The following is a 12,477-nucleotide window of genomic DNA, read 5'->3' as shown; positions in this document are numbered from 1 at the left end:
AACTGAATATCAATTACATTTTGATGCAAGATAACCAAAAGCATCTGTTCCTTGATTAGTAATAGTTCTTCTTGGAAACCAAAAATGAATGTAGTATTTTGATTAAGGCACACTGAATTTCACAGCTAGAATGCTTGGATTCTTCTTAACCTATGTGAAATTTCTCTGGTTTCTATACTTTCCACAGGTATTTATAGCATTTTATTAAAACAAATATACTTTTACATATATCTTTATTATTCTATTATGTTTTGCAGGTAGTCACGTACTTGGCAGGATGTGGTCTACAGAGCTGCCCTATGCTCTTGGCCAAGGGATATCCTGACATTGGCTGGAATCCTATTGAAGGGGAGCGTTATTTGTCCTTCTTACGATTTGCTGTCTTTGTAAACAGTGAGTTAATCAACAAATATTTATTGAGATACTACTATGCCAAGCCAAATATATTGGCAATACAAAACCAAAGAGAAGGGGGGAGGGAGGGAAGAAAAAACAAGAAAAAAGGAATAGCAAGTTGTATATAATCGATTTGCAGTTTCATGAGCAATCATCTTTTTTATTATACTGTGTTATGGAAATGCTTGTTTTATTCTATAAATTAAAACTAAATACATGTGAAAAAATTTAAAATGGCAAAAAAAAAATAGAGATAGTCCCTTCCCTCAAGGAGTTTATATTTTCTTGAAGAAGACAGTGTTAGCACCTAAGAATGCAAAATAAAAGGTAGGGGTTGGAGGGTAGCACTGATTAAAAAAGGTATCAGGAAAAATTTTGGGTAAAAAGTAGCATTTGAACTGAGTTTTAAAGGAAATGAGTTTTTAAGTTCAGACATAAGGAGAAAATGCATTCAGGTCATGTGAAATGGCTAATGCAAAGATATAGATATGGGATATGGAATATTGTGCCTGAGGAATAACAAGACCAATATTTATAACAATACTTTTAACAAAAGCATTTAAATCAAATTGGAAAAAGTAGTTGCTCATAAGTTAAGGGGTGTCTAAACAAATTATGGTATATGGATATAATATTATTGTACCTTATAAATAGCAAAAGTGATGGATTCACTGAGAGGATTTATGTTAACTGATGCAGAACCAAGTCAGCAGAAAAGGGAGAACTGTTTTATGGTTATGATCATTTTTTTAAGGAAAACAACTTTTAATGAGTTAGGAAATATGATAAATACCATAACCAACTCAGAAAACTGATGACTAAGTATATACCTTCCTCTTAAAAGGAAGGTAATATACTAAAGGTGCAGAATGAGACATAATTTTTCAGTCACAAGCCAATATGTGAATTTATTTTATTTAACTACTTATTGGTTACAAGGAAAATAACTTATTGGCTATTTTTGTGGAGGACAATAGTGAGGAAAAATTGGGGGTAGAGGGTCCAAAAAGGGAGAAAGCTCATCAATAAAACATTTTCTGAACATTTTAAGATACACAGAAGGAAATTGAAAAGAGTAAATAGAGTTGCATTTGTCACAAAGTCACTAAGTATAGATAGTTTTTCTAGGAATTTGGCTGTGAAAGGGGGAATAGAATAATAATTTAAATTCACATCAGAATCTAGTAAACAGTTTGGTTACAGCTCTGTGTTGGCAGCAGTAAATGAACTAGTATGTAGGGAGAATGAAATTAATAATATAAAGGATATGATAATGGAAGCAGTCTGCAAGAGAATACAAGAGAGAATGGCATCAAGAATACATGTAGAAAAGTTGGCCTTATCCAAGTCATTATTAATCAGAGAAATGCAAATTAAGACAACTCTAAGATACCACTACACACCTGTCAGATTGGCTAAGATGACAGGAAAAAATAATGATGATTGTTGGAGGGGATGCGGGAAAACTGGGACATTGATGCATTGTTGGTGGAGTTGTGAACGAATCCAACCATTTTGGAGAGTAGTTTGGAACTATGCTCAAAAAGTTCTCAAACTGTGCATACCCTTTGATCCAGCAATGTTACTACTAGGCTTATATCCCAAAGAGATTATAAAGAAGGGAAAGGGACCTATATGTGCATGAATGTTTGTGGCAGCCCTCTTTGTAGTGGCTAGAAACTGGAAACTGAGTGGATGCCCATCAGTTGGAGAATGGCTGAATAAATTGTGGTATTTGAATATTATGGAATATTATTGTTCTGTAAGAAATGACTAACAGGATGATTTCAGAAAGGCCTGGAGAGACTTACACGAACTGATGCTGAGTGAAACGAGCAGGACCAGGAGATCATTATATACTTCAACAACAATACTATATGATGACCAGTTCTGATGGACCTGGCCATCCTAAGCAACGAGATCAACCAAATCATTTCCTATGGAAAAGTAATGAACTGAACCAGCTACGCCCAGAGAAAGAACTCTGGGTGATGACTAAAAACCATTACATTGAATTCCCAATCCCTATATTTATGCCCACCTGCATTTTTGATTTCCTTCACAAGCTAATTGTACAATATTTCAGAGTCTGATTCTTTTTGTACAGCAAAATAACGGTTTGGTCATGTATACTTATTGTGTATCTAATTTATATTTTAATATATTTAACATCTACTGGTCATCCTGCCATCTGGGGGAGAGGGTGGGGGGTAAGAGGTGAAAAATTGGAACAAGAGGTTTGCCAATTGTTAATGCTGTAAAGTTACCCATGCATATAACCTGTAAATAAAAGGCTATTAAATAAAAAATAAATAAATAAAAAGAAAAGTTGGCCTTAGCTGGCAACAAGGACTAGAGTAAAAGAGAAGAAAATAGGTCTGAAATCAATCCATTTTTGTACCTTTTAAATCCAGACTTGTATTTCCATAGCTAGGGGAAATACAAACAAATACAAAAACCCCATAGCTAGGGTTAAAAAAAAAAAAAAAAAAAAAACAGATTGGTGTGCTCATACATAAAATAAGAATTGTATTTGTTTTCCCCTCAGCTGCTTCATAGAGATTTTGAAGTGGAAAAAATACCTTTTCAAAATTTTTGTCGAATGAAATTATTTAGAATCAGATGACTAGGTACAAAAGTATATCAAACATCTGAAACAGAAAATTCTGCAAGGATCCTAAGACATATTATTAGAGACCAGATCCAATAAATTCTAAAGGACCTCTCAGATAATTTTAATAAAGGATCTTGGTTGAGATGATTATTACTTAAAATAAATGAAATACCTAATACAGCTTAGAAAACTTTTTTACTCTTCCAAAGTTTATTGCAATAGATTTGAGTGAATTTAATATAGCTTACTTCTATGAATGTAGTACTAATTTTTACAAGAGACCTTAAACCCTGAACCAGTAATTATGTTTCATTGAAGGACTTCAAAACCTTTTACAAATCTTAATTATTTAAGTTTGTGTGAAATAGGCTCATGATTTTTAAAAATTCTAATGTATTTTCAAGTCTGGATGCTTGCCTCAACTAGAAATGAGAAACAATTTAAATATTATCTCCCTAATAAATATATAACATTTTTCTCTTATAGTTATTATAGCACACTAATTAATTTCTATTCTGATAGTAACATTTTAAATTACTGGAGTTTTTTTTTTTTTGACCAAGCAGAAGACTATTATGTAAAACAATATAATTAGGAAATTCTAAGTAACACTTCTATAACTGTTACTTATAGGGCATCAATTAAGTCATCTTATTGGATTTTATTTCTAAAGGAATTTTCTCCATTTCAGTTTTATTACTTCTATAAGAAACTTTGGGTTATGTTTAACTCAAAAAATAATGACTTTGAGAATCTTATACTTATTCTGTAATTGTAATCTGGACCTATATTATAAGCAATAAAAAAATTTGGGGTGGCATTTCAGTTTTGCCCTAACTTGGTTTAGGAGAAAGGAAAAATCTATAAAAAGAGAGAAATAATAAATATTTCAGTGAAATCTGAAGAATCAGATTTGATTGGAAAACTATAATTCAGCTAAATATGATCATTATCATGATGTTGATTTTTAATCACCAAATGTGAGCTACACCTATCTGCTTCCAAAAAAGAAAACAACTGTCTTTCAGCAAATCCTCACTGACTTAAAAAAGTCTTAATATTCTGTTGTTTTCATTTAGTAGATTTTATTTGTTGCCTTTAGATAAATTCGGAGCAATGTAAGAGAGGTCTGTCAATGTATTGAATCTGATAATTATATAAATAGATTATAATGCTTTGTACAAAAATCAAATTTCTCTCTATCACTTCAGTTTCTAATATACTGAGTCACAGATTTGATGAAACATTATATCCCCAAACCTAACAATTATAAATTAATTTCTCTTGTCATTCATTTGTATAAAGGTAGAAACTATTACTTTATTTTCTTTAGGTGAAAGTGTGGAAGAAAATGCTACTGTCGTTGTCAAGCTTCTTATAAGACGTCCAGAGTGCTTTGGACCAGCTCTCAGGGGTGAAGGAGGAAATGGTCTGTTGGCAGCCATGCAAGGAGCTATTAAAATCTCTGAGAACCCAACCCTTGATCTTCCTTCTCAGGGATATAAGCGAGAAATGTAAGTAAATGGAATTGACTTTTGGCAAGTGCTTAAAATTTGTAAACTGATATAGTGATTCTCTTCCTACTGTGAATAAATTTGATAACTTAGGAAGTATCAGTTGTATCCTAATTAGGAAAATTTTGGACCTTCAGTAATGTAATGAAAATACTTTAAAATTACTTTGTGGTATATTCTACTCTGGGAGATAACCTAGATAATGGGTTGCAAATAAACCCAACACTCTTCTCTCATAACCACTCTTCATTACACTTTCTATTACATTTAATTGGAATTAGTTAATATGACTTAGAATTCAGTGGATTGGTTCAAAGACCATATAGTCATTCACAATGTTTCAGTTAAAGGTCACTTTCCTTAATTTATAGTTCTGCTTTTTAAGATGATCTTGGCCAAATTTAGTTCATTTAATTATTTGTATGAACTAAGGCAGTTTTGTTAATCGTACTGTTTTGGTGAGCTTCATCTTACACTTATAAAAACAAAAAATATGTAGATATTACTAATTCCAGTGTCAAAATTATGAAAATTAACTAGATAAGTGTGTTAAGCACCACTTGAGAAGGAAAATGTTCAAAATCATAAATTATTTTTAATAAAAATTCTTGATTTTCAGAAGTTGATTGTAGTTATTGAATTAAAACTTAACTCTACACTGTAGAAATACCACTTCCTTCCCTTGCCAGATATCCAAAAAGTAGTGAAACATTTTTTTACTTACTACTTCTCCTGTTCAAAGATAATTTTGAAAATCAAAGAATTTTAGAGCTGAAAAAAAACCTTAAAAATCATCTTGTCCTACTCCTTCATTTTAGAGATGAGGAAATGTTCACTAAAAGAATGAAGTGATTTACCACAAATCACACAGCTAGTCAATACCAGAACTAGGATTAGAATAAAGTGTCCTGAATCTGACTCTAGGGCTTTTTTTATTTGTTTGTTTGTTATACAAATCTTTAAAAAGAAAAATAACTGACATCAAAAGCTAATAAGAGATTTGGGGATAACCTATGTTATACTTTTTTGAACATGGAATTTTGATATAATTTAAATTTATTATCACTAAATAGCTTTGAAAACCTAGAATGATATAGACCTGATTTCCCCAAAGCCTTCATATATTCATATATGGCATAAACAAATATTTAAATTTTCTGAATTTTATGAAAAAGAATTACTGCGCCTATATTCCAGATATTTAGAAAGTAGTGTCTGTTTGGATAAGAGGATCCTTAGTTTATCTGTGCAGAGGCTTCTACTTGATATAAGATGGTAAATAATTTTTTGTAGAAAGCAGTCATCCAAACTTCCTGTTTCCTTTGACTTAGAAAATATGGCCCATTGGTTCCCAGGCATCTCAAACCTCCATTGTATTTGGTTTTCTTGCAGCAGTTCAGAGGAAGATGATAGTGAGGAGGAGATTGTACACATGGGCAATTCAATCATGTCATTTTATTCAGCTCTCATAGACCTGTTGGGCCGCTGTGCACCTGAGATGCATGTAAGTAATGGGAATTCCACTAGATTGTAAGAGGCCTGAATAAGTAAGGTACTTTTTCTAAATATAATTTTATGCATTTTGCTAATGTATTTTCCTCATGTTTCTTGGCTAAAGAACCATGGCTAAAATCAAATATTTTTTTTCCTTCCTATACCTCATTCAAGTGCTTTCTGAGAAGATTTCTATATCTAAGATATCCCTGTATTTATGTGGTTTTCCTCAATAGGATCCATTCAGTATCTTTTCTACACTTTTTCTTTAGGAAAGTATCAATGAATTATGCCTCATATTAGTCTTTGTTTTTGCAAAATGTAACAAACCCTTTCTATTAATTCAATCTCATCATGGAAATAAATTTTTACTACCAAATTAGGCACCATGAAATAATTTCTCCTTATAAGTTTATTTAATTATTTTAAGTAGAAGATTCTGTGGAATATCTCAACCCAGAATGCCTTATTTTTATTTGGGATTGGGGCTTTAAGATAGGAGTTGGTTTTGTCTTTGTTGTATTTTTATTTGATTTTCTTTGGAATGTATCCTTTGATGATACAGCTTTAAACTTCTGCCATGAAAATCTGAAATAATGCTGGACGCCACTGAATATTGATTGTCTGGAGTAAAATCTTTCAAGTTGATACAACTATATGTCTTTGTTTTATAAGTTCTTAGTTTATTTAATAATGGAACAGATAAAAAAATTTCAGTAACTTGGAATATATAGAGGAAATTAGTTTTCCATATTATGTACTTTTTACTTCAGTTACTCTGTTGAATGTTATAAATACTCATTCTTAGCCCCAATAAATTAAAATTTTAATTTATATAATATTTTTATTTTCCATTTATCCTGGAAAATAATAAACAGAGGGAAGGCACTCAAATTAAGAGGGAGTGAGAAAGGCTTTCAATTAAAAAGCAAATTTTAGTTGGAATTTGAAGGAAGCAAAGGGGGGTCATTAGGTAGAATTGAGAAGGGAAAGCATTCCAGGCACGAGAAATAGCCAGAGAAAATGTCTGGAAGCCATTGTTATTGGATTAAAGAGTAGGTAGCAGAAAGTAGGGTATTAAAAAAAATTAAGGTGTAAGGAGACTGGAAAGATAGAGGGGGCTAGATTATAAAGAATTTTGAATGTCAAATAGAGAATTTTGCATTTGATTCTGGTGGTAATAAGGAACTACTGAAGTTTTCTGAATAGGACAGTGATGGGGAGTAGGAGTCAAGGAGGTAAGGATGACTCCCAAGTTATGAGCATGAGGGACTGGGAAGATATTAAGAAGAGATTTTAGGAGGAAAATAATGAATTGTATTTTGGATGTATTTAGCTTAAAATAGATGGGCATGCAGATTGAAATATCTGAAAGACACTCGCAGATATTAGATTGGAGATCAGCAAAGAGGTAGCAGGATTGGTAGATTTGAGAATCATCAGTCATTGACAATCTTCATTAAATCTTTGGAATTGGTGATGAAATCACCAAGTGAATTAATATAGAAGGACAAGAGAAGAGGACTCCAGTCAAAGGTACTGGGAAGGAATGATCCGATAGGTAGCAGGGGAACCAGGAAAAAGTCACATCGTGAAAAAGTAAAGTTAGAGACTATCAAGGAGGAAAGGGTGATCAATAAATTACAAGATAACCAAATATAATGAATATAATCACATAATTTCATAGGTTTAATTTTAATTTTAATAGATCTAAACAATAGACATATGATGACATATAATAGCCTCCTGTCAATATATTCCATTTTTTGCATTCTCTGGTTAGATTATTTACATACACATTCAGATTATTTGATTAAGCTTTTCAAAACATGGACCTTTCAAATAAGAGACATTGTTGCAAAGGATATAGTACATCGAACTTTGAGTGAGAATATTTGTGTTCAAATTATATCTCAAACAACTACTAGTTATGTGAAAGGGATAAATAAATTTAATCTCTCAGAACTCAGTTTCATAATCTGCAAAATGGCAATAATGACAGAACCTACTTTACAGAAATTTGAAGGTAAAGTGAGATAATGAAATAAATGGTTTTAAAATACTTAATGTTGTATAAAATGAGCTATTCTTATCATTTTTACAAAGAGATGTGCTAGAGATGGAAGAAAGACAACACTGAAGAAAGGATTATACTGAATAGCAGAATTAATGCTCTATTATCCCAGTTTTTTCCCTACATGAATTAGGACAAATTGTTCACTCATCCCCAGTTCACACTTCATATTTCTTTTATTTTTCTTTATTTTAATAAAAATAACTAGGAAAACACCATGAAGTTCTTTGAAGTCTTTTAAGTGGCAAAGATTAAATATCAGTCAATTCTTTTCAGCATTTATAAGCCATTCCTTACTGATATCACTTCCACAAATACATTTCCCCATTCAGTTTCAAACCTATCTTGGAGTATTAAAAAACTTAATGTCTCAGAGATTATAGCACGATATGCATATTCATTTCACTTCTCTGGATTCAACCTGAAAGAGATCCCACTTTAATATTCCTTCTTCTACCACATTAGACCATCATCTCAGATGTCACTTGGCTATGAGAAGTGCATGCAGTTGCTATCAGCATGGGAAGATGCCTTTCTTTATTGATCTGATAATCCATGAAAGCTATAATACCCAGGAGGTGGACAACCACCAGGCAGAGTTGTCGGTGTATTGTTAAATGCTCACTGTTTTTTGAGAAATCTCTATACATGAGGTGAGAGGAGGATAAAGAGATATCTACCTCCCATTCCAAATCATAAAATACTCAAATATGAATTGAGTTCCCTCATTCTAGTCCATATTTGTAGGTGAAATTTTGTTCCTTAATTTTGTATTCTAACTTCTGATTAATAGAAACACCAAGTAAATCAAGTTATTTCCTCAGGCATACTGTCTCCCTATCATAATTTCCAATTCATTCAAACTCTTTTTGCCTGTGATCATGTTATGTTGTAATTGTAAAGATATATGCTTAAAAAAAGCAATCTGATTCCTTGACTTAATCCTGTAAGTAAAAAAAAAAAAATGGGGGGAATTATGGGGTGGGGATAGGGATTATATTTATTTAAACTTATTGTCAAATTATTCTATTTTGACAGCTTATCCAAACAGGAAAAGGGGAAGCCATCCGAATCAGGTCAATCCTTCGCTCCCTAGTCCCTACAGAAGATTTGGTTGGGATTATCAGTATCCCTTTGAAACTTCCCACAGTTAACAAAGGTAATGGTATCAGGATGACTTTTTAAAAGTTCTTGATATAATCTGAGTATCATTTAAATTTTTCCTCAAGGTTTTCCCTTGAAAAATTTGCATGATTGGTAGATACTACAAAAGGAAAAGATTTAGTGGGGGTGGGGGGTGGTAGTTTCTGGAATTCTCACACTTTCTCTGGGGTATTCTACATCTTCATTTTCCTTCTTTTCCCCAATCAAAAACTAATAGTCCAATTCTTTCATTACGATAGAGGCACCATTGCCAACTGAATACCAAGTTATCTATAATAAGGTTGATGGGGTAAAGAGGGATAGAAAGTGTACCTAGGATCATACCCAATGCCCATGTGTTCTAGGAAATGAGCTATAAACATCTCAGGACAGGCAGACAGAGCAGCTATCAGGTCTATCTTCTTGCCTATGCTTATAGTTCTATGTCCTTTTCTCTCAAAAATCATACAAAAATAAGTTGTATCCTCATGCCTCACAATACCTCATGTGGCTTTTATGATATAATTTACCTTCAGAGTTCTTTGGCCCTTCTCGAACACTATGTCTACAATTTGGGTAGCTTTTTTCAAGGCTAAGCTCACATGTTACCTTCTTCTAGAGCAACGAGGACAAACTCAGATAGAAAGGAGGACCACTCAATCATACTAGCTGTGTATTGGCTTTGAAAATTATATATTAATATTATGTATTTTCTACTTTACTTTTATTTATTTTGTTAATTTTTTTCCCAAATATACCTTAATTTGGTTAGGACTGAAACTAATGCTTAAACAGTATATGTTTGACCCCTCTGTTCTAGAGGATTTTTCTGATCTTTCCACCCTATAAATTACCTTTTATTTTACATGTAATGTATTTACATAACATGTAGAGGACATGTTGTTGCTACCTATCTAATGTAAATATGATACTGGTTCATATATGGCAAGCATAGCTATCAAGAATCTTATTAAAAAACAATGTCTAATTAAAGATTTTATACATAGTAGATTTATTTATTTGTAGATGAGACTAAATCCTAGCTCAACCAACAAAAGAAAGAATGATGTTTAATAATCTTGAGGTTTGTAGGTGCTAGGAACCAAGGAACATGTTATACATATGACATCTTTCAAAAGTTTGTATTTGGCCCCTTAATTAGGATTAATAAGGATCAGTCCTTTCACTATAATTACAACCTTTGTGAGGAGAAAGAGGAGGACAGTGATTATGTGCTCACTCTTTCGTTTGCTTATCTCCAAAAGAGGTATTAGGTTAGAAATATATCTGTCTATTTAACATATATCAAATACTTATAATATAGTGATATAAAAATAATGAAGAAAAAAACAAAACAAATTAAAGAAAAAATAAAAGCTACTATATCTAGTCATTCTTAAAAGAACAACACCTAACTTATTCTTATTTTTTTCATTTTTATTTTATTATAATTTCTTTTTTATTAAGGAGGATTTAAAAATATGTAAGAATAAATTTCCATTTAAAGAAAGCATATATATAATAATAGAAGAGATTATATTCATGACTGTCTCTCTTTACTTCCTTGTAGCTTATTCTTTTCTTCTTTGCTATGTACTTTTTACTTTATTCTCTTTCCCCCTTTTCATTTCCCACTCCCCGAAAACAGGCTACAATTAAGCACAGGCATATTTATACATACTTACTTATAACATATACATATATACATGTATATGTGTCTATATAAATACACCCACATACCTATATGTATACATCTACACATACACACATATATACACTTGCATTTAAACATGTTAGACATGCATCTAAAACAATATTAATATGGCTGACATATAATGTAGATTTCTCTCTTGACTGAATCTTTTTCTCTTTTCTTGAAATCAATAATTACTAGTCCTAATTTTTTTTCTAATAAATTCAACTCCTGATCCTTATAATAGTGTTTATGTATATCTCTTATTTCTTATCCCTGCTAACTCTTCTACTTTAATTCTACTCCATAATTTGCCTTGCTATTACTTAATTTCCCCTCATCCATAGATTCCTCCCTTATCTTCTCCACCCATCCATTCCTTCCCTCTTTATCCCATTCCCATTAATCTAAACATTTTATCCCCTTTCTTATCCCCCTTCCCTTAAGGTAAACATTCCTATTCCCTCCACTCTATTTATTTGTTTTGGAGGGCTTTGTACCCTTCATGGTATATATGTGTATTGTTCCTTATTTAACCCATTCCAGATGATAATGGTTTTCAGAACTATCGGTCCTCCTCCCTTGTCTCTGCCCTAATCTTTCTTTTGAACTTCCCAGTAACTAGTGTCAATCTTAAACATGTGGTTTACATTTCCACCTAAAAAACATAAACAATTTGTCCTTGTTGAGAGCCTTGAAATTAATCTTTTATGTTGACTCATATAATAGCTAATTTGTTCAATTTTCTACTGAGTTAAGATTATTTGAGACAAAGTCCTGAAAATCTGCAAATTTGTTGAATGTCCATTTTTTTCGTTCAGTATTATGGTTAGTTTTGATGGATGTTTTTTCTGGGCACAGGCCTAATTATTTTGATTATTAATATGTTATTCCAAGGCTTGCAATCTTTTCTTGTCTGCTAATAAATCCTTTACGATTTTAATTATAACTTCAGCATATTTGAATTGGTTTTTGTTTATTTGTGGTTTCTTGAAGAATTGTCTCTTTGATCTGGAGATCACCTAACTTATCCTTGATAGCTTAGCTCCCTCTCACCTTCACCAAATACTGGTTTAAAAGATAATCATAGACAGCTAGTAAATCTCATCAAAGTAAACAATTAACAAAAATTAAAGATTTTATACATATTTTAAAATAAAATTTAATATTAATAATCAATATTAATATAATTAAAATTAACAAAATTTAATAAATGTATTTTATTTATTATTTATATTATATATTTTATATATATTACATATATATTAAAATATATTTTAAATAAAAATAAAATAAATAGATTTATTTATTTGTAGGTGAGACTAAATCCCTGCTCAACCAGCAAAAGAAAGAATGATGTTTAATAATCTTGAGGTCTGCAGGTGCTAGGAACCAAGGAACATATTATACATATGATATCTTTCAAAAGTTTGTATTTGCCCCTTTAATTACTTTTCTTAAGTTTTCTCTCAGAAGTTAGAGGCATCTCAGAGGCATCTCTCAGCCAATCTGAAGCCATGTCTCCTGTGTACATAGTTTTTAGCATCAA

At 31.6% G+C, this 12,477-nt stretch overlaps 1 protein-coding gene across 4 annotated transcripts in view; it reads left to right on the top strand.

Annotated features, from left to right (window-relative positions):
- Positions 1-12,477, top strand: part of RYR3 (ryanodine receptor 3) — a 708,417-nt gene that overhangs the window by 504,011 nt on the left and 191,929 nt on the right. For all 4 annotated transcript variants that reach the window (XM_031952023.1, XM_031952026.1, XM_031952025.1 and 1 more), the window contains exons 43-46: positions 258-393; positions 4,344-4,524; positions 5,917-6,028; positions 9,131-9,251. In XM_031952023.1, coding sequence (XP_031807883.1) covers positions 258-393; positions 4,344-4,524; positions 5,917-6,028; positions 9,131-9,251 — 550 coding nt within the window. The remainder of the gene's footprint in view (positions 1-257; positions 394-4,343; positions 4,525-5,916; positions 6,029-9,130; positions 9,252-12,477) is intronic.

This window comes from Sarcophilus harrisii, chromosome 2, assembly GCF_902635505.1.
Source record: "Sarcophilus harrisii chromosome 2, mSarHar1.11, whole genome shotgun sequence".
Taxonomy (NCBI): Eukaryota; Metazoa; Chordata; class Mammalia; order Dasyuromorphia; family Dasyuridae; genus Sarcophilus; species Sarcophilus harrisii.
This window is presented reverse-complemented; position numbering and strand designations above follow the sequence as displayed.